At 42.9% G+C, this 23,008-nt stretch overlaps 2 protein-coding genes across 21 annotated transcripts in view; one reads left to right on the top strand and one right to left on the bottom strand.

Annotated features, from left to right (window-relative positions):
- PHC3 (polyhomeotic homolog 3) overlaps window positions 1-16,689 on the bottom strand; it is a 37,951-nt gene extending 21,262 nt beyond the window's left edge. For 5 of the 12 annotated variants that reach the window (XR_014229085.1, XM_082320703.1, XM_082320704.1 and 2 more), the window contains exons 1-9: window positions 16,627-16,688; window positions 13,162-13,309; window positions 12,158-12,316; window positions 10,646-10,723; window positions 8,846-9,004; window positions 6,443-6,541; window positions 4,608-4,848; window positions 2,238-3,115; window positions 615-765 (exon numbers count right to left, since the gene is read on the bottom strand). Coding sequence is in view for 10 of the 12 variants with exons in the window: in XM_082320703.1 (XP_082176829.1) it covers window positions 615-765; window positions 2,238-3,115; window positions 4,608-4,848; window positions 6,443-6,541; window positions 8,846-9,004; window positions 10,646-10,723; window positions 12,158-12,316; window positions 13,162-13,287 (1,891 nt within the window). In the remaining 2 variants the exon portion in view is untranslated. Of the gene's footprint in view, window positions 1-614; window positions 766-2,237; window positions 3,116-4,607; window positions 4,849-6,442; window positions 6,542-8,845; window positions 9,005-10,645; window positions 10,724-12,157; window positions 12,317-13,161; window positions 13,310-16,626 lie in introns of all 12 variants that reach the window. The other 7 variants (XR_014229084.1, XM_082320707.1, XM_082320708.1 and 4 more) reach the window with 6 other exon arrangements.
- Window positions 16,690-16,740: 51 nt separating this feature from the next.
- The window catches only part of PRKCI (protein kinase C iota), a 37,488-nt gene continuing 31,220 nt past the window's right edge, over window positions 16,741-23,008 (top strand). For 6 of the 9 annotated variants that reach the window (XR_014229088.1, XR_014229089.1, XR_014229093.1 and 3 more), the window contains exon 1: window positions 20,388-20,568. Coding sequence is in view for 1 of the 9 variants with exons in the window: in XM_082320713.1 (XP_082176839.1) it covers window positions 20,453-20,568 (116 nt within the window). In the remaining 8 variants the exon portion in view is untranslated. Of the gene's footprint in view, window positions 17,033-19,365; window positions 19,503-20,387; window positions 20,569-20,733; window positions 22,119-23,008 lie in introns of those variants that run through there. The other 3 variants (XR_014229087.1, XR_014229086.1, XR_014229090.1) reach the window with 3 other exon arrangements.

The raw sequence follows: 23,008 nt of genomic DNA, 5'->3' as shown, positions 1-23,008 counted from the left end.
TATATAAACACACTATACTAGAGAGAGAGAGAGTATATATTTGCATATTTAGCACATCGGGGAAGTTACATTAGTTTGCACGACAACAACTGATACAGGCATGTATCGGGCATCTACAATTCGCTGAAGAAGAAAAATTTTCATTGGTAGCTTTTGCATTAGAACAGCTCCTTACTGTGGCACACAAAAACGGTGCCAAGAAGAATCATACAGTGTAGTCAACCATTCCAACAGCAGCTTCTGATTGCTGACCCTGATTCTGCAAAATCAATCGTCCCACCACATCGGTCGGCATGTTTTGCCCATATCACACAGCTATCACTTAAAGATTAACTGGAGACTGACACTCCAGTTAAGATTTTAGTATAAAGAGCTCCAATAAGTGTTTTCCATGCTACATGTTATCCAAATACATACGTAAGCTACGCCTTTGGGACTGAATAATTCATTCTATCACATGGATTTCTAATATATTTCATTAGTTTCTTTTACTTAAAAAATGATACCACTAAATTATAAAAAAGATCAAAATCATAGATTTTTATTTTAAAACATCAATAACTAGTAGAAGTTTCTAAGCAGAACAGCTACTTTAGTTTGACATTTGTTCTCACCTGACAAAGGATCTTCTGAATTGAGTGCCTCTCCATTCCCCAAGGTTATGGCTGGTGGAGACAAGGTGGGTGGCGTAGGTGTTCTAGCCATCTGCACACAATCTGATTCCTCGGGCATCTCTTCTTCACATACATTCTCCACTTGGTAAATCTGCATCCAACAAACTATTGCTTTAGAGAGATTTCCATTCTATCTTAATACCTTAAAAGAGTTGCATAAATACCGTTTTTAAAATAAATTACCAGTTAAAATGTTCAAACATGCTAATCTCCTAATAAAATACTAGTTTCCAAACTGCATACAAAACAATGAACTCTGGGGACATCACAATGTCTATGAGAGCAAAATTAAAGTATTTTGTTACAAATAGCAAAATATAAAGAGGTACAGTTCTCCTATCAAACAGACCAGAGAACTTGACTTTTTCAAGGCCTTACCTTTATAGTTTACTGTATTTTTATTTACACACACATTTGTAGCTATTTAAGCACTTCTGCGAAATGCAAGCTTTATAACATAATGACAAGTCTGTAAATTGTTCTCTATCTAATACAGCAGTGTCATCAAACTGGGTACGGCAGAAGAGTACACCAAGACTATCAAGCATTAGTGGTTATAAGAGATGATAAGGTACTTTGCTCAGAACTATTAAAAGTAAATTTATGTGAATTACTGACAGCCAGTTTAGCAGATTAGGATGTAAACCACCACCTCATCAAAAGCAAACCTGGCTTCTACTCTTTTGCCCAGTTTCTACATGAAATATCAGAGAGCTGACATTATCATTACCCTCTTAATATAAATTAAACAGCACACCTTCTTCCTTAACCCATTGGCAGCCTGAAAAAAGCCTACAACAGCTGTTGATTCTTTTGCTCACGTTAATCTCATTAGCATGTTACTACTAAAGCCTAGCAATGCAATCTTAAATGTCAGCATTATTTGCATATCATTTTGTTTCACTGGTATTTCACTGTACGTGATTTTAGTTCAGTGTGAGTGAAGCCGAAACCTTCAGTTGCAAACTGCAGATGTCTGAGATAACATTGAACTAAATTAAATGGCAGTGATGGGGAACACCAAGACAGCATCAAAAATTCCCCTATTCTTTCATGAAGAGGATCTTTTCAATGTTAGTACAAAACTAATTACCCAGAACTGTATTATCTTAATAATCGGCTATATACCTTTGCACCCAGTATAGAGATGATTCTCCTACTGAAAATTTTGATTACTTGTATTTGTATTAAAGAGGTAAAAGCTTACAGTCCATATGGTATATTTATCAAAATTCATTTTGACATAAGCATTGGCATATATTTACTTGCTTTTTTAACTTTCGATATGCTGCAATTTCATTAAGAGATATGACTTTAGGTCAAAAAGTTGCACTTTCATGATTCTTGGCTGATATTCTCGACAGATGATCCATTACAAAAAGCCAAAAAAAATCAGAGGAAAATGTCTATCGTTTTCTTGAAACTCATTTCTGTAATCAAGAGGTTTCTTCTGGTCCTCTGTCTAGCACCTGATTTAGCTCCCTCTGAAGTCAATGAGCCAGATTTACAGCTCTTTAGAGAAGCTGAGGATAAAGAATAAAGGACTGCAATATTACAACTCACCACTGGAGTTTCAATTGGTACCGATGGCTGCACCTGAAGATTTACTGCAACAGTCTGTGGTGGTGGAAGAGTTTGAAACGGCAGCTGGACCAAAGCTTCTGCAGCAGGAAGTTCTTCCTCAGAAACCAAAGTGTTTTGAACCAAAACCTGGCCCTGGGACAGAATTTCAGGCTGCACTTGTAAAGACTGCACAGACTGCAACGGCAGTTGTTGAATCTGGGTTGAAGATGCTGACAGCTGAGGAGGAGCTGCAAGAGGGATAGGTGTGGACTGCAAGGCTGAATATTGCTGGTGTGGTGTCGAGGACACGATCTGCTGGCCCGGGGAAACTAAGCTGGGCTGATCTACTGACCCTATATGTACAGCGGGGGAAGATGGAAGTGGAAGATGCGATGGAAGATTAAGTGGCTGTGCAATTGGTCGAACTGGATTGGTAGTAGTTTGCTGAGAAGCAGCCTGCTCTGGCTGAAGAGCTGTTGGCACGAGGGAGTTTGCCTGTGACTGAATAAGTGCTTGAGGGTGAATAATTATGGTGGGTGATTGACTAGGGGAGTGAGAAGGTGGAGGGGATACCACTACTGACTGCTGAGCTGACTGGGATGGAGTAGGAGATAGTGTTAGAGGTGGAGGATGGATGTGAATAGGTGAGCAATGAGACTGGACGCTGCTGGGACCCGGAGGAAGACCGTGGCTTGGGAGCGGTAGACAGTGCTGTGATGGAGGGGGTTCCTGACCCGAAGGAGTCTGGAGGGCAATCGGCTGGACTTGCTGCTGCTGTTGCAGTATCAGCTGGTGATGGGAAATCTTTGGAGGTGGTGAATGAAGTGGGATCTGCTGATGTTTTACTAGAGAATGAGGTTGCAATGGAGAATATGAAGCTGTGAGGGGGGAAAAAAAGTGACAATTAGTATTTATTTCTTCAAGTCCAGAGAACACTATAAAAATATTAAAAGAAAGGAATTTTTTACTCTAAACTAAGACCAGCACAACCCTTCGGATCTATGTTTAGAAATACCTTCTTTGACACCATATAGTACACAAGAACAATTTATTAGGGGAATATATCAATTTCCAAAGCAAAATGCAGCAATGAATAAAGGAACATAGCCGTGTTTTTTACATATATATACACATATACGTACTTTCTATATAAAAGTATCTAAGCTTATATTTTTTGGTGCTAGTTCTAAGATTATTGCTGATCCAGCCTTCGCTTATTTACGAATTTCATGCAACTTTAAATCGATTTAACTTTTGCTTTGACTGGAATGGAAGAGATAAGCATGTCACCATCAACAAGATTCATTGATAACTGCTGAGTTGAATTTTAGGTAATACAATTTTAAGAGACTAAACAAAATTCCAAGAGTTCAGTATGAATTAAAAACTTTCAAAGTATTTGCCTGAACTTGAACACACAAACTGAAAGGTATGAAACTAAAAATAGCACAGCTTCCAGAGATGTCACATCACCTTTAAGTGAGCCAGTGACTCATTAGTAATTCCTTACAGCACATGCACACATATTTTCCTCCACATGCAAAACTCTTCTTGCTTTGTCTTTTCCACTGGAGGAACAACTCATTTATGTTGTCTTTTTTTATTATTTATTCTGGTAGTGAAGATAGATTGTTTCCCTATAGAAGTGAGTTCTAAAAGCATTAGGGCTCAATACCTCAAGAATGTCTGCCTCGCAGTCTTACTCCTTCTCTAAAAGCTGCCATTAAGCCAAGCTAAATTCCACAGAATTCAGACCAATTGTCTAGACTACCCTTACCCCTTCAAAATAAGGAAGCTAAAATACAAATACATTGCATGCAATGTAAATGCCTACCAAACCAACTGCACACTTATTTTGATCTCTCTCTTAATACAAAACACTAAAATTCTGGGGCACTGTTACCTATGGATTTATAGAAGTACTTGATATGAGAACATTCTGATGACATAGACAAGACAGGAAAAAAAAAAAAAAAAAGAACCACCACCAAAATAGATTTTGATGAGAGCAAGAGGCTTGAGGTGGTTTCAGCCCACATATTGCTCCCCAGAGACTGGGGATGACGTGTCCTGACAACAAGCATACAGACAGACCAATAATGAGAATCATGTTTGTACTGTGATTTAACTGTGTATTGCAATTGCTATATTGTGCTTGTATTGTGATTTCAGAACATTGCTGTATTACTCTGCTAAATCAAAATCCTGTGTAACATCCAATATCAGCAAATAAGTAAATTTACTATTAAAATCTATTCATGTGGAATATCTAAAAGAACCCGGTCAGAGAGCATTGGACTCTGACAGAACCAAAACACACAAATTAACTTTAATTAAAATAACTTTCTTATAGCTCCATTTTCATCCTACCTGGTGTTATTAAGTGATGTATGCTTGATGTCCGTGTGACTGGTGCACTCCGACACTCTGGAGTTGGGCTCTCGCCTTTTCTATTGCTTTCTGAGGGATCTGGTTGGCTGCCCTTGGAACTGGTTACAGGTTTATTAGGGCATAGAGACAATGACTGAGTTTGACTGCTGCTCTTTGGTGGGCCATTCTGTGAACTTGACAATACACCCAACTTCTGACTGCGCAATGTCAAGTTCTGAACCTGGGAAATGAGCAAAATGTGAAAAAACCCAGACCGTATAAACATCTATGACAAATATCCAGGCAAAAATAGCAAAAAAATAATGTTACATAATGCTGCTCATCCCTTGTGATCAAAATACATGAGAAACTAACAATCTGCATATCAAAGTACCTTTTAAGCCACAAAATTTAGAGAAGAATAGTGATCTTGAATTACTTCACTGATAAAGAAAATACAGGAGAGTTTTTTTCTTATTGAGCTTTTAAAACAAATTGTTCATTATATTAATTTGAATTAAAACTTGCATTTTTCTCTTTTATTGTGCCTTCAAAGTGAATGACACTAAGCATCTTAAGCAAATACAATTTTATTTTTATACAGACACTGCAGACGTGCAGTGGTCTGTAAGTATGTTTGCAGAGACTAACATAAACCAGAGTGTTGGGTAGTCAACGGGATCAGAATCTGCTGTATGTTATCCATGGCTTAACAAACCTGAGCCCTTTATTTCTACAGCGATATCAATGTACCTTTTCATCATGACACCTCCAGTGTCACATGAAACAAAAGGTTTGCCTTCTGAAATGTAAATCAGTCAGTGATTACTTTCACTAACGTCTGTTATACCACAGCAAGAATCTGCGCAGAATGATCCCAGCTTTCCAATCCTACGCGCTGAGCTAGAATTTTATTTTCAAGGATAAAGACTACCCTTGTAGCACTAATTTACATCATGCTTTACACGAAAAAGAGGACTAATTATTATCACCATCCACTATCTTGATTACATAATCCCTTCCTCATTCAACAGTTAGTACTTGTGTAACAAACGGCTAGCTGACATTTTACTTCTCGCTGTTCAGCGTGTTACCACAGGATGCATCCAAATCCTGTTCTGAAGACAACAGCGTTTGTTTCCTTATCGGCATACATGAGGCATTTACTGCAATCCTGTCTCTGTGAGTACAAATCAACCTTCAGCACACCTTAACAGATAAGGGAACTAATCCGAAATGTCCAGGTCATACATGAGGGGGACACACATGAAAAGAAAAAAGTATGAAAGCAGAAGGGAAGAAGAGTAAGTAGGAGAGCAGTGTCAGTTCACCTAACAGGCCATGTTAGGTGTGCCATTGAGACACTGCTAATCACTGATGAACTACTGAGTTTCTCTGATATTTCTATATGGAAGATGATACTGTGAGATCGCTATACTGTACCTTCACAAACGCCTTGGCTAAGTGTTAATATACACATCTACGGATATAACCAAATGCATTTTTTTCTTATGAACTGGCATTGCCTACTTGCTCAGGTTTGCTTACATGCTAAACAAAGACATTTCTCTAAATACAGCTGACTGAAACCCTAAGGACATATTTATCGCAAAGTAAGAAAAATAAAGCGTACCAGTGTTAAAGCTTTTCCATTGCCTCACTGACTACGGATGAAACTGGATCTTTGCAATGTCATTGCTGCTATAGAAACTACCAGACAACCAAGGTTAACAACATCTGGCAACAGGGCATACTGAACATTGAGAGCCGAGAGGAACGGCTTGATTTTGGCCCACTCTACTGTACATACCTTTAATAAATTTACACGAGCTCACCTGAGTAGCTGCAGACTGACAGGAAGATGAGGAAGATGATGAGACAACAGGAATGTCAGACTGGACAGCAGCCACAGTGGTCGCAGGAGTAAAAATAAGCTGTAAAGCAAGAAAAAATACCTGGTAACAGACTGAAACTTTGAAAATATGTGAAAGAAATGCAATATTTTAGAGAGAGATACATAACTTACACATAGTGATGTACAGCTTCTAAGATTTACTTTTTTCTACTTTTAGATGAACTTACTCAAAGAACAATTTATCATGGTAGTTTGAGTAAATAAAAGATAATAATGTAAAATAAATATCATAATGTAAAATATTTGCTCTACATATTGAGAAAAATCTTTCTCATATATACACACACCTATCATCTTTCACACAAGTATTTTAAAGAGGACTTTCCCTCCAATACTACAAAGGAGTGCAACAAAGGCAAAAAAGTCATGAGAGCAGCCCAATATCTACTATATTAAAGAAAGAGAACTTAGATCTTTCAATCCGCCAAAATGTTATTTAACAAGCAGAGTTGTTACATGAACTTTAACTATGCTAATTAAGTTTCATAGTGAGAACAGGTATCATACAACCAACCTGAAATTACTAACTTCAGAATACCAGCATACCTAACTCTCATTAGTTTCTTTACAGGCAATATAGCAAAGACAAGCTTTATGGAAGGTGTTGAAGAGAGACCATTAGTTAGTCTTGCATATTTTTAAAGAGATCTCAAATGCAAGGAGCAGCTAAGAAAACACAAAGGTTTTTATCTGGAATTGAAGTGAGCAGGTGATGAAGTTGTTATTATGGGCTAGCTAGAGATAAGAGCTGACCTTTTTAAAGAAAATGAAAAGTCTTGGTGATGAAGAAAAATACATTACTTAGTATGGTTAGCTAGAAATACAGAAAGACAGGTATGATGTTCGAACTACTGAGGCTAGCAAAATGATCTTGCAATACCATTCCAAACAGAAACTAACAGGGTACATTTCTTTCTTGAAACTGGGATATAAAGCAGTTATTCAAATAAGCATGGGATTTGACACTGAGCGTCTGGATGAAAACTTAGTGTAAATGAATAAGAAAACTGTATCAATAATCCCTGTCATTGAGAGAGATTGCTACTACAAAACCCAGCAATGTCATCCCCATACTGCTTCAGCTACCAAGTTGTTAATGCATATTGCAAGGCAGCGACACAAAATGAATTTGTAATTCCTGCTCTGTTAAATAGTACTGGGTGCATTCAGCACCTAGCTTTGCTTACAAACCAGAGACTCAAGAAATCCTTTCACTGGCAAATGGATAAACAGGTGTTTGATGTTTAAATCCTTATCTCCAAGTTATACTGCTTTTTCAATAAACACGTAGGAAAACAAGAGCCAAAGAAAAAACTCAACACAGCATAACAGCATTGCTGTGCATGCCTACGAAAAATCTCAGAAAAAGAACAAAGGATCACTTTTCCCAAACATACTTCATGGGTGCAATTCCTGCAAGAACTCATGCCTGCATCTAATTTTATATACCACTGCAGTCATGGACCTCTGGCTCTGAGTCTCTGTGCAGGACAACAGTGATTCTTCCTGTTTCATATAGTTGAATACAACACTCTAGAAAGCTCTGGTCATCAACTCACACAAGCCATAATAGTGCCTTTGGCCTTTACCAAGTGCTGACTGGTACCCGAGCATTCACGTACAACTTCAGTAATTTCTATGAAATCCCACACAGATTGTAAGGTTCAATTCATATGAAACTCAGTAGAGATTAAATTAATTAATTAATTAATTAATTAAATCACTAAACAAATTTTTCAAAGTTGCCCATTAGGAAATGGAAATCCCATATTGACAGGAAATTGCAAGAATCTGATGAGTTTCATGTTAATCCAAAGAGAATCAAAGCTATATATCTAACTTGAATTCTAGAGACAATAATGCAAAGAACAGTCTTAGTTAAATAGAAGAAAATTTTAATCAAGAGTCGGAACTCTGAATGTTACCAGTGCATTGGAAAACAATCTACCTGGAATCCAGATAGACTCCAGTATTCCCTTCTACATCGCCAGAAAAGACAGGTGCTCTTTTTCCACTTTTCCCATGTTTGATCAATTTAATAATGGTAGTACAACCAGGCTAAAAACACTTGAGCAAACTTCACCAGAGAACTAAGCTATGGCAATTCTTTTACTTCTGATGTCTACAGTGTTTCAGAAGATACGTATTCACAAATTTGTGACTAAATTCTCAATGCTATCTGAAACTAAAGAAAAATATTTATAACTAATTTATAGAAACAAAAATCCTGAAATGGTTAAGGTGGGTTGTTTTTTGGGGGGTGGGAGGTGGAGACGACAGGGACGGACCAAAACCAAGCTTAAGAATTGTAATCAAAACTTACCATTTGAGCTCGTAGATACATTTGAGCCTGGCTTGCACTCAGGGTTGGAGAGGTGCTCCCCAGCAACATAGTCTGTTGGGTAATGCTGCTGCTGGTGGTGTTGGAGGTCTGTGAACGGCTTATTATCTGTGCAGGTGTAGGAGAGGTGGAGAGGTTAATCTAAGGAAACAAAAATATTGCTCCTGTCATGGAAATTCATTCATCCTAGGGTCTAAAGCCAGAAAGCCTTTGACAAAAATGGCAGGGGCAGTTGAAATCTCTGAACTGTAAAGATATGAAAAATATATTGAGCCAATCATCACAAAACTGGATTCTGGCAAGATTGTACATTTTCATTCTTAAACTGCAAGCAACTGTTGAGCAGTAAATAATAATAACCAGTTACGAGTATAAACAATGATATTATGAAGTCTGAAAAATATACCTCATAGAAATATACATTTACAGAATATGTAGCATGAGCTTGCAATATTTTTAGAAAAACACCTAAATTTTAATATTTAAGCATCTTTAAATGTTTATATTATCTGACTGGACTGATATCTTCTGTTATGCTTGTTATTCAACCTGATCAGGACTCTTTGCGCTGCCATATAGGGACTTTGATTCCTCATTCTACATATACACATTTAAAAATGACTGGAAAGTAAAACTTCCTAGAATTTCATATTAAATGGTCCTGAACAATCACTCCTTAGCATCTTCTCAAACAAAAGCTGCTGTGTTTTTGGTTTGGTTTTGGGTTTTTTTGGTTTGTGGTTTTGTTTTGTTTTGTTTTTGTTTTTTTGTTTTCTTTTTCCTTTTTTCCTAACCAGTCTAACAGAGTTAAGTGCCCAGCTCTTTTTCATCACTTACTCAAAAGATTTCCTGGAAAAATCCCAGCCCAATTATTATGTTAGTTTAAAGACATCTTTAAAGACTTTCCCACCTAAATTTAATGAATGAATGATTTTACTTCTAACAACTGTAAGCCAAAGCAATGCTATGAGAGCTTAAAAAATATACAGTTAAATAACTGAAGCTATGCACTGAAGTCATGAACAGCTTGAGGGCATGATTAATAAGCAGGATGTCTGCAGGACTAACAAAGTCCTACTCAAGACAACTGTAGAACTGTACATAAGAGACCGTGCAAATTACATGTCTGAAGATGCCGCTTGAAGAAATACAGCATGAACTGAACACAGAGCTGCTAATAACTGAAACCTGAGCACATGCCTAGAATATGGATGAAGTAATTGAAAGAGCATAAAAGATGCATGATAAAAGATGATAATCAATAAAAGAATGAATGCTATAACATTTAATCAGTTTCTCATATATATATGTGAGCATTGACTTGGATTCTTCAGATTTGGTGCTCTTTAATCACTGATACACAGAGTTATGATTTTAACCTACAATGGTGCCCTGAATAAAGAAACTAATGTGAAAAATCCAGTAAGAAATCTTGTAAGAGATGAAAGCTCAGGGAGTGACTCCTGTAGTGGTCTGAACAGTCACCAGTGCTTGTGGAGTGAGCAGCTGCCCCTGGGAGCACCAAGAGTGGGCTGGCACCGGGGAAGCCTGCAACGCTGGCCAGCAACAATAGCGGCTGGCAGCATGCACCAGGATGACTGGCGGATGCTGGAAGCACGGCCAACACTTACTACAGAGTCGTCACACGTCTATTTACTGTTTCTGTAATACTAATTTTACCCACACAAATTTAAATACTAAAATCTTTTCTGTTTTTCCAAGTAGTTATACAATAGCCAAGAGGGGTTGAGAATGGATGGAGGGCTTTGTTCAGTTACGTACCGAGGTCTGCGACATGCTTGACTGCTGAGTGACACTCCCAGTGGGGGAAGTACATTGCCTCCCACCTGACAGGCTTGCCTAAATAGCAAGAATACGTGTCAAATATCGAAATAAAAAAAGTGTTTAAGTGATGTTCATATTATTGCATAAACCGTCAGAAACCTCCCTCTCTACCATTACCTCTTCTCTGAGTTAATAGTAAAAATGCTTTACTCAGCGGAATTAGTTTTCAGCAAAGTGCACTCTGCAGCATGGAATGCTATCTGCAAGGTGCTAAAAGCCTTGAATTCCTACCCAATTTCAGGCACTCAGATTCTTGCAGATCAAGACTTGAACAAAAACTATCAGAGGTAAAGTCTATCAGACTGTTGTTACTGATGGAGCTAACTGATCAGCTCCCTACCTACGGTGCTCAGAACTTTAAATGTGACATCATTATAAACTGTCATTATTAAAACTCACATCATGATTTTTATTATGATTAGAATCCTCTAAAAATAAAACAAACTTTATAAATGCTGTAAAGAACGCCCTCATATTCAAGAATGATAATTTATGTATGCACATCTAGTGTCTATAAAGCTATTGAGCCCTTCAGATGGACACAGAGACAGTGACTTAGATTTCTCTATTAACAGACTGCATACCAAAACTTCTTGGCCTTCCCCAATCTGATTTTCTTTGCTCTGTCTCAGTGAGTGCATACGCACACACAAATCCGTCACAAAAAGATGATAAATCAATATATTACCACAATCTAATGGAAAAGGTATAGAAGAAAAAGCCACGAGCATAGAAGAGTCAGTCCCAGTTCTGACAACAAACAGCTATATCCCTGAAGTCTTTAACTCTGTTTTAGCATTTCTATGTGCAAAATCATTGACAACCATCTCTGCAAGACAGTAGTCTCAATCCAAGGTCAACTGAGGTCAAAGGAAATCTTTCCACTGCTTGAGTTTTCAAAATGGGTCTCCTCCAGTGTTAGCTAATGTTAAAAGCTGTGCTTCAGAAACGAAATGTCATTTACCTCCTACATTCCCACACTCAGAGTTAAAATTGAATTTTGCCATTACTTACAACGCAGCCAGATGCGTGGCAAAACACACTAAGATATCAGATGTTCGTTACTTTTATTTGATTTCACTAAGATACATTGTTATCCATTGCTCTCCCCATCAACTTTTACAGAAAATCATGGGATGAAGATTGAAGTAGTCTGCTTTTAATATTTATTTTATTACTCTTTGATGATTTACATGATGCATTATAATGTATGCAATAAAGCATGGAATGGTCGCCTACTGGAGCATCTATAACACTGGACAAAATCCTCCAAACAGTTTGGAGGAAGATACAATTTAAAATAACAAAGTCATTAAAATCTAACAGTGAATTATTGTGAGGCATTAAGCTCAGGCACTTAAGCTGTTATTACGTTTGACAATGCTCTAGAATTGTAGTCCTGCTCTAGAAAGTAGTACAACGTTCTTTTTCAGCAATCTTCGCTCTCACCTGTGGTACAGTTGCCAGACTCTGAAATTGGGTACTGCTTAAGTGCTGCTGCTGCAAAGCAGCAGTCTGCAGCATTAGATGCTGCTGTTGGGCTGCATACATCTGCTGGAGGTACTGAGCAGCTGAGCTAGGAGGACGATGCAAGGCCTGCTGAATAACCTGTGATGAATCAGTAGGTAATTAATTACAATTACAAAGTACACGCCATGCTGACATGATGCTGAAGTTTACCTTTACAAGGAAAGAAAACCAAATAAATGCTTTTCACACCAATTATGTCATACTGAACTTGCTCCATCACTGTTCTCAACCAAGTCACGGAACAGTCAACATAAAATATATTCACGTTTTCAAGGAAAGCCTGACAATCAGCTGCCAATAGAGCATCATTCACAACACGCAAGCCTCTTAGGTTCTTGTCAACGAGTCCTACAAAATGTTCTGCTTCCTGAAAGATCAGGATGGAGAGAGAGAGACTCAATTATCAAACCCAGCAGAATGGACCGCACAGAGTTCGAGGAGACCTAATTTAAAGAACATCAAGAGGCAGCTGGATCCAAAGCAGCAGTTACACGCCCAGATACCGCTGGATCCCTGTAGTCAATGTTGGTCAAACAAACAGCTTTATTTGGTGTTATTTTGTAAAGGCTTATGTTAATAATCCATACCCTTAGGGAATGGCAAAAAAACCCAAACTTTCTAACGTAGCATTTCCCCTGCCACAACTGCTTTCCCTCCGCACTAACCACTTTAACCAACGCTCTTATTTTCAGCCAGGTTGAGCTGGTTTTGGTTTGTTTTTGGGAGGCAGGCCTGTACCCGGCACTATTTTTAAGTGGTCTGATACCCTTTGGTAAACAGTATCTTCTGAAAACCAGAAAGTCAGATATTGAGAAAGGAGACAGCAATTAAGAATGGAAACTTAATCTTGTGTAAAGTATTATGCAATGTCTGCATTTAAGAGCACTGTACAGTACAGGAAAGAACATCTCATAGCCCATTACCTGGACGGCATGCCTGTCAGAGCCGCTGTAGACAGATATCTGCGGCAGCTGTGTCCGGGAAGTGGAGGTGGTAGTGATCGTAGTTGTAGATGCAGAACATGTTGTTGTGTTTGGTTCATTCTCCATAGCTGTGCAGTGTTCGTCCAGCCTGGCAGAATTGAAATAAAAGTGGATAGAATAACGGACAATTTTCAAATGGGTAAGTTTGTAGGATTTGCTATTACTTGATGGAATTTGTTGAGAGATGTGGTTGTAATCATCTAAGATCCATCAAGAGTAGCAGTAGGTGACCAGTTTAGGAATACACGCAAGATTTCTGGCAAGCTGCACAGGAGTACTGCTGCACCCCTCTTCCCCACAGCACAGAAACTGCCGGCTGTCCATTCTGTGCATTCAGCAAAACACGTTCTCGGCAAAAATCACTGGTGGCATGCTCTATTTGGCAAGAGATGGAAAGGATGTAGAGAAAAATGCTTTTACTTTTTACAGAATACCTTCCAAAATACAGCAACAGTCAAGGAAGAAACTACCTATTTAAGCACCTCTGATGATTCCTCCCCAGCCTTACGAGACTTCCCTCTGTTGCACAGTACACTCTCCCAAAATGTTGTCTTTAAAACTGAAATGAATCGCTTATCTCAACATATGAGGGGTGTTTAGTTTCTTTTTCAGTTTTAGTATTACGATTAACAGGAAATAGTATAGTTCCTGTTTATTGCTTTTAAAAGGATGTTAAAAAAAACAGTGGGGAGAAGATGTGTTTCCTTCTTACAACAAAGAAGAGTTCAGAAAAATAATCATTGAGAGAGCTGCAATGTACTAGAAAAAAAAGCAGCATTGCCAAGTGCTTAACAAACCGCCCATTGGATGCTGCATCAAACGGGAACGTAATTAGGAGTTTCAACTCACACAGCGAAAAGCAGAATGCAGCACTGCCAGGCTGCCCCCGTCACCTCTCAGAACATGACTACTTTGCAAGTAGAGAACCGCACATGATGCTGTAGCACCTGATTACTCACAATAACTAAACTTTTAATAGATACATGGTCACCTAAGGACCTCACGCCTATCATTGTATTGTATATCTGCATATGTTTTGCCATCAAAGAAAATTCATGGCAATAAAGCATGCTTTAAAAGCAGAGATCCCTACTATTAGAACTGAAGAAAAAAATAAGTCTTTGTTGTTAAAAATTCAGATCTGTTGTGCATTATTGATGCCATTTGTCTACCTACATTAGAGTACAACATACATGGGTTAACTATTTCAATTGCAATAAAAACAGCATCACTTCTAAAAACACTTTACATTAATTTCACATAATGCTAATGAAAAGTACCTTGAAAAAAAGTCCTGTCTCCTCCAGAGGACATTAAAAGCACATCAAAGTATTTACACCTACAACTTGTCTAGCTAGTTTTACCAGAGAGTTATGCAACCAGTTAAATTAGCCTAAGAAAACAACACTGGATGTTTAATTTCCTTCATTCTCAGGCACAGTTTATATGTATTATTAGTGAGATGTGCAACGTATCACACTCCACCAGCTATTCCATCAGAAGTTCACCCCACGAGAGCTGTTAATCCTTTAGATGAAAGTGTCTCATTTTAAAAAACTAATTTTGTCATTGCCCAAATTGTTCCCGCAGTGGATGTACACGGAAAAGAGGAAAGAGCTCCCAAACTATTGTTCAGCGTGGCCTGGCGCTGAGGTGCATCTCCAGTCCTCCTCTAACACCTCACTCGGAGCCGGTACAAGATGCTGACGGGCCTCCCCTCAGTCCTACCGTGACACCAACACCAGGCAGCACAGCACTAAGGCGCAGAAACCGCGTGCCCTCTTTCGGCTGAAGGAATAGTAAGGTGTTTCAACAGATGACACTTGTTAGAAACCTCTCCTCTCTTGAAGTGAGAAGTGGAATGTTTAAGGGAGAAGAGGAAATACGTAATTTTTTTTTTTTAGCATGAAAACCAAGAATCTATTACAATTTAGCAGATGGATATTTTATGACAGAAAGTATAAAAACCATTACAGGCTTAAAATCAGACTGCCTTTACAGCATAGCTTTCATTTACTTTACAACGCTGTATATGCAGAGACTACTTCTAGTTATTAAAAAAAAAAAAAATCTCTGATACAATTGAAAATAGTCTTCTGGAATTGTTCATTGAGTACTCAACAATATCAAAAAGGCAAAACTCCTAACTTACAGTAAAATTAGTTTTGTTAAATGCATGACAAGGACCTTACAATGATGCTGCCTGTGAGCAACTTAAAAGAACCTCTGCAATGCAAAGTAAGTTTTAGAAAATGCACTGAATTCCGACTTTAAAAACCCACTATGCATTTCAGCAACCCCAAAATACAAAGCACAACAGAAAACTATATTGAAAACAAGTATTTATTCAAATAGTAACAGTACGAGACACCACATAATTTCAAATTACACTGTGCATAATATGCAAAATTCAGAAGTTTCATTCTCTTTATATTTCTTGGTCAAAGCAAATATCTGAAGTAAAAAAAATACTTGTTATTCTATACCAATAACATTAAACTACCTTCACAGTGGATACACGTTACTACTCATGCTTCAGAAAGTTTGACTTTTGGTAAATGTCATGGTAATAACGAACACTGCTGACAATCTGCAACCAGAATTGGTATTTGAAAATAGGGTGGGTTTTTTTTTTTTACATATATGGTTTATTCTTATTCTTTCCATTCATGACCTCTCCTTACAACTGCAAGGGTACAAAACACAGAAAATAAATGAAAATTTCCTCCAAGTATAATCCCTACAGGCATTTTTGTACATGACTGAAGGCTCCAAAATAAATCCTCTCTCTTTCCCTTCACTCTAACTACAGCATAGGCCAACCTTGCCCAAACCTTGGGGTTTTGTGTTTTTGTGTAAAAAATAACATTAAAAAAAGAGAAAGGAGAGTTGAAACTATGCTCTGTAGAAATACAACCCACGCCACAAGCTGCAACTTGCCCGGGAACCGGCACGGAGCGACCCAGCCCGGCGGCCGCCCGGGCCCGGGGGCCTCCGCGGCGCTGAGGGAGCCCCGGGGCTGCTCCGCGGGCAGCGGCAGGGCCCCGGGGCGGCGGCGGCCGCGCTCCCCGCCGCAGGCCGGGCCCGCCGGGCTGACCCGCCCCCTCAGCCCCTCGCACCGGGCCGCGGCCTCACCCAGCCCGGCCCCGCCGCCGCAACCGGCGGCCGCGCTCCGGCCCAGCGCCCCCGCCCGCCCCCTCAGCAGCCCCGCGGGCGCCAGCCGCCGCCGGGGAGGGAGAAAAGGTGGGCGGGAGGGGAGGCACCCTTCTCCCCGCCCGGGGCCGGCCCGCCGCCGGGGCGCTGTCAGGGCGCGGGTCCCCGCCTACGCGCCCCGCCCCGCCGCGGCCTGGCCGGGGCCTGCCGCTGCCGCTCCCCCTCCTCCGCGCGTCCCTCCGGGAGACTCGCCTCGGACAAGCCGCTCACTCCGCTTCCGCCATCTTCTCGCCTCCCTCAGGGGGAGGCGCCGCGCAGGCGCGCTGGGCGCCGCCGGCGCCGGGCACGTGATGGCCCCCGCCGCCATGTTGTCGTCGGAGGCCGGCGTCGTCTGTGAGGGGCGGCGGTGGCGGCGGTGGCTCTCAGACCGCCGTGAGGTAGCGACTGCCTTCACGTTAGCGCGGGAAGGTTGTGGCGGGGAGCAGCAGCCCGGCAGAGATGGGTGCTAGGTGGCAGCTCCACAAAGCTAGCACCTCTTCGTTAACATAACCACATGTGACATTTTATACGTTCTGAGTAGCTGTTACCAGTGTTTCCACAATTCCACTTATTCATCCTTGCTTCTGCCAGTTCTCACAAGCCTCGTCTCCAGTTAAAGGTACAGTGTGTGTTAAATCTACAGAGCGTGCTCAGTGGGTAGGGGTCTTTGCTTGGGCCGGGGCCTTCCTTGCTGGAGGTGTGGTTTTTACCGTGTTACTTGGGATAGGTCACTCATGGTTCAAATGATTCTCACTTTGGCTTTGTCAACGGCCTTGTTTTCTCATGCTTATCTTGGTATTTCCTTGCTAGGCTGTTTTGCGGTGTCCTCCTGTTTCTTCTCTCAGGCCAGGTCATGTTAACTGTTTACAGAGGTTGATTAACGTCCTCTAACATCCTTTGTCTTATTTCTCCCGTATCTCCAACGGTGCTGTGTGTTTAGCTGAGCACGGCAGCAGGGACAGTTAATTTTCCCGTGGCAGTGGTACAGTTGAGCTGTATGTTACCAGGGCCTATGGCAAATCTTTACTTACTTCATGCTTTAGCTATAGCAGGAAGATGAAGGAGGTGATACATGCTGTTTTGAGAGTGCTTTTGGGAGGTTAAGATCAGGAAAATATGTGCTTGTAGTGCTTTTCCACATTGGCTGCTCAAGGACCTCGGCAGCTCCAACCAGGACACTGGTGGTGAGTTTTTAACTTCTCTGAGGGATATGAAACAGAAGAGTCTTTTAGCCCCGTTAGCTTAGTTTTCAGTTCCTTCCTATGAAATGTTGGCCCTGAGACTTTCCTTGCCATGGGGAAGACCACCCCTCCCTCCAAACTGACCGTAATTGATCCGAGTTGAATGGATTCCTGTCAGTAGGTGGTAGCAGCTGCTGCATATTACCTGGCATAGATGGGCAAAGCCCAACATCCGTGAGCACAAATAGCCACTATACCACATAGGTCTAATTCAAATCTTACATGGGACATCTTGACAAACTCAGCACCTTGCCCTCTCTTCCTCACGAAATGTCTTCCTGTGGTGAAGAAATACCTTCCGTATCTTCAAATTACATAACATCATTACATAGCCTCCAGGTATACTAGTATTTTCAAATTTTCTTGTATTCTCAATGATAAAGAAAGTGCCTACATTGGACAGAAGTGCTGGCTCATGACACTTTAAATATCTGACAGAACCAGTTGTGTGAGTGAAAATGAAATCGGTTAAAAATTCGGTAACAGAACAATAGGAACAAATAGTAAAATGTAGCTCAGCAATACCTCTTTCTGCAGTTAGGTTGCTGTTTCCTCACATAATGCAGTTTGACCAACTGATAATTGGACGTGAAGGGGGCAGGGGGGAAATGCCAGACGTCTAGCAGCTAGTTGGGATAGATAAGTACTTTGCAAAGAAGAGTCTTGGCAAGTGTCTTACAGAACTCAAATACCTTCCAAAGCGTTATAGATGAGCTTAAACTGTTGAAGGGTGAAGCAGTCACACTGACCGCAAGTGGACTGCCTGTGATAAGTAGTGACAATTTTCCAGGTCTAATGAGGATGCCTGGTTTCTATAAAAGATTGTATGATGATTATGTGGGAGAAAAATAGGAATTTTCATAGGTTAAAAAAGAAGGAGGTGTAGGGAAAATGAAGACTCATGCTGAAATACTCTTGGAGATCCAGTAGGACACAGAAAATATGTTGGAAGTCCTGGTGCAAGACATGGGTGAGTTCAGATACAGCAAGGTACTTCCCGATGTACAAAAAAAATGTAAGATTGTCTGGAAGCTGGGTGGAGCAAATAACTTTCTTCTGAGGAAAAAAAAAAAACCAATGGCTGCAGGAAGGGCAGGTAGCATGAAAAAAATTCTGTACTTTGTAACCACACCAAAGGTAAACAGCAAATAAGGCCTTAAGTTATTTTATCACCAGTATGAGAAAGAGCAAGGGGTGTTGATTGGAAGTGCCGATCTCCCGTAGCAGCCTGTAACCGAACACAAAAAAGCCGAACTCCACGCTGCTCCAATACAAGCAAGCAGATGCGATGCAGATTGGAGCGTGGAGGGAGGCAGTGGAAAAAAGGAATTGTTTTTACTGTCGCAGAAGAAAACAAAGGTTCCCTGTTTCTTAGAATTGCCGGAAACATCCGTCTGTTCAGGAAGCGTTGGGCAATATAAATACGTGTTATCAAAGGAGCTATTGATGTATTGTTCAACAGGCAAAGTGGGAAGGAAATACTACTTGCAGTGATAAGGTGGCTTATGATTAACAGTTTTAATAAAATACCTTTTATTAACCATTCCCCTTCACCCCCCCTTTAGTTAAAAAGCATCTTTCCTCTTCCTTTCTTAAAAAGCATCTTAGCTATATGGTAATTAAAGCTTCACCTGAACTGAATACAGCCTTGTGGGCCGTGGACATTGCATGAATTCTTTAGAATTCTTACAGAAAATATTTTAATCAACAGTAGCTGCAGGAAACGCATCGCCGTTGCTTCTGAGGAGCTCCAGTTGCCTGCCAGCTCCGCGCCGCTGCTGAAGGGCAGCACGCGACTTCTGCAACCGTTTGGTGTCAAAATCCTGACTTTTCCACGGCTCCTCTCAGGTCAGGGGGGCGGTGGCAAAATTCGCGGAGGGGTCACGGTATGAAACCGATGGCAAAGGAGCATAGGTGTGTCCAAGCCTATTTTTCCTGGTGGCAGTGATGGGTTTGGTTCTACCCGAGAGCTCAGCTGGAGAGCCTAGGCCAGTGCTCGCCACAGAGCGCCACCGCAGGCCTTCCTGGCCTTACAAGGCGGACGGTCCTGTCGGTACCTCAGCAAAACGGCAAGCTTTCCTCCTTCGCCCCTTCCCCTCACCGTGCGGTGAAGCCCTGCCGGCACCCAGAACTCAACAGAGGCGGTTCGGCGGCCCCGGCCTGGCCACCACAGCTGCCCGGGAGGCGAGGGGCCGCCGGCCGGTTGCGGTTCCCGCAGTCGGGGCCGCCGCCGCGGCGCCGCTCCCCGCCTCCTTCCCGCCCTGCCGCCCAGCGTGCCCCGCGGCGGGCCGTACCAAGTGGCGGGGAGGCGGCGGGGAAGCGGGGCCATCAGGGTGGCTCCTGGCCCGCCTGAGGGGATCCCGGCTGCCTGTGCGCCACCGCCGCCTCCCCCCACTTCCGCTTCGGCGTGGAGCGTTCCGCTCCGCAGGTGTGCGCGGGGAGAGCCCATGTAGCTCCCCGGGGGGGGACGCGACACGCGAGGCGCGGCGGCCGCCTTCCCCGGGCCGCAGAGCTGCCGACCGGCCGCTGCCGGAGCGGCTCCTCCTTCCCGCGGGGGGCAGTGTCCGCGCTCCCCGCCTGCGCTGCCCCGCCCGGCTCCGCGCTCTCCCCTGCTCCGGTGCTCCCCCCACCCCCGCCGTGGTCCCGCCCGCCCTGGGCTGGCGCCGTGAGGCGGGGGCGGGGTCGCGGCGCGCTCGAGGGACGGCGGCGGCGGCTGCGCGACCCCCGCCGCCCTCAGCCTCCCCTCGCCCGCCCGCCCGCCCGCCGGCCCGGGCGGAGCCGCCCGCCGCGGGGAGGGGATGCCGACGCAGCGGGACAGCAGCGGCAACAGCACCATGTCGGCTCCGGGCGGCGGAGGGGGCGGCCTCGGCGGGGACAGCGCCCACCAGGTCCGGGTGAAAGCCTACTACAAGGGGTGAGTGAGGGCGCGGAGCCCCGGGGACGGGACGGGAGCGGAGGCCCGGGCAGGCGGAGGGGCGGCGGCCGGCGTGAGGAGAGGCTTTCGCCAGCGCCCGGGGCGGAGCGGCGGGGGGCGGCGGGGCCGGCGCCGCGCTGCCCGGCCCGGTCCCTCGGGAGTGGCGGGGTCTAAAGGAGGCTCCTCTGCGGGGGCTGGGCGGGGCGCTCGGGGCGCGCTGCCCTCCGGAGCCGGGGTGCGGGGGCTGCAGAACACCCCGGCTCTCCGCCGGGGACCGGAGTCGCGGCTGTCGGCCTCGTCAGGGCTCACCGCCCGCAGGTTTCTGTCAGCGGCGGGTCGTACAGCGCGGCGTTTTACACACCGGGCGTCCGCTGCGTTTGCTGTAGCGTTAAGGTCTCAAGCCCTGGATATCCACTTGTGGGGAAAAGAAAAAGAGGGAAGGGGAAAAAAAAAAAATCCCCACAACTAGACAGCCGCCTTAAAATGGCTTTGGAGGGCTGCCCGGGGCCCGCACGGGCTGGGCACCCCCGGGTAAACAGGGAGGCACCTGAGGGGCCTCCCCGGCCCTGCTGCCCCCGCTGCCCGCGCAGCCCGGTCCTTTGCCTCTTCCCCGTCAGTAACAGCCACCCGTTCCCTCCCAACGCTTTACTGGGGACGCGTGCCGAAAGTCGTACTTAAAAACGTCCAGGGTGCAGCCTTGGTCCTGGCCTCTGCGTGTTAAGCGATACGCAGGTCTCAAGGAGGGTGTTGGGATGAAAAACCTATTTCATCAGGTTTTAGGCTGTTTCCCAGGGACTGAGTGGCTTCTGAGGGAGCCTGTGAATGGTAGCTAAGATGCATCTACTGTCAGTTATGCCTCTGCTGTAAACAAAAATGCTAGAGGTCTGCACAATGAAAATCTGCATGTTGCTGGTCTAATTCCATGGCTCTCCAACAATGACATATAAGGCAAAAGAAGTGTTCTGCTTTGGGTTCGCAACCCCCTATTAAATAGTAACAGTTACAGGATCTAACTTTAAAAGTTTGAATGCAAAGGTTGACAGTGGTTCATTGGGCCATTAAGTTTGAGAGGAGGTGATCTAAGCAGAAAAAAACGTAGGTTGTGTTTTTGGATTAAGATTGAACACATATTCTCGACAGCTTCCTTCGTTATCTGTATTAAGTACCAGAAAAGATTTATTACACTTACAGTATTTACCCTCTGGTATCTCTAGCTTTATCATTTTAAGGAGAGGTATAGAAACCATGCTGAGCATTTGGTATTTGCTACCGTGTTTAATTTCTAGTTTGTGTCTGCTTTGGGGCTTTTCTTGACAAAAGTCTATAGGAGTCCTGTGGAGACTGGCACAGTCTGTGGCTTTAAAGGACATGTGAAACACTGTCAAAGTAATAGTATGTGAAATTCGAAGGTCTTTGTTTTATGGTCCCTTTAATCCACCATGTCTTACAGATGGGGAGATGCCCCAGCTGGCAGAAGTATCCATTTGGTCAGGCAGTGAACTGAAGCGGGAACTGTTCTGGGTTAAAGCCATTTATTTTTCTTCTGCTAGGTCAGTTTTAATCTTGATCGTTTCTACATGCAATCAATGGGAATTCTTGCACAGGGAGGCTGTGGTGCAAGAACAGAGGGAAAGCAGCTCAGGGATGTGGGAGTGAGGAAGAAAACTGCTACATTGGATAGGAATGCTGGCTCATGACACTTTAAATATTAGGTAATAATTTCACAGGCACTGGAATGTTTCTTTTGAGTCTCATCTGTTGACTTTTTATCTGTTAATGCAATTACCAGTTTACTTTTAATAACACTGAGTCATATAGGGTGTTGGTTAACCATTGTGAATACCAACAAACTAACAAGTTGAATGCCTTTGTCATGATTTGTTTTGAGATCTAAACAAATTATTCTCTCCACATTCTTACAACAGAAGGTCTCATGCCTGCTTTGCAGGCTAGCACTATCGAGAAGTGGGTATCAAAGCAAAACACTTTACCTGCACTTACACTGGAATGACTTGGAGACTGAGGAGCTAAATGCTGATATCAAAGGCAGCATTTTCCCCTGTCGTCAAATAAACTGTCTCAAGATTAGAGCTGGATATAGGATTTAATGGGAAATGGTGTTAATCGTGAAATGTTAATCTCTTGTAATTTCATTTTAATAGAAGCATTTAAGTGGGTTGTAGGAGTTGTGGTGAAAGTCTTGCTAGGAAGGTCTTTTCAACTTCCAGAAAGAGTTCCTGGTTAAAGAAAAAAACCCCAGCAACTCAAAAGCGCAGATTCGTTCTTGAAACGGTTGGGAATCCGATAGTCAGGATACTCGCCTGGGGCTCGAGACGCTGCGCTTACCGACTCGGAGCAAAGAGCCGAACCTGAATCCCCAAAACATCCCTTGGTCTGGCCAAGAGCCTAATTGCTTTTCTCAGCCAAGACAAAGACTTTC

Source organism: Platalea leucorodia (genome assembly GCF_965183815.1).
Source record: "Platalea leucorodia genome assembly, chromosome: 8".
In the NCBI taxonomy this organism is placed as follows: domain Eukaryota; kingdom Metazoa; phylum Chordata; class Aves; order Pelecaniformes; family Threskiornithidae; genus Platalea; species Platalea leucorodia.
The sequence above is the reverse complement of the archived record's forward strand: the minus strand, read 5'-3'. Positions and strand labels throughout refer to the sequence as shown.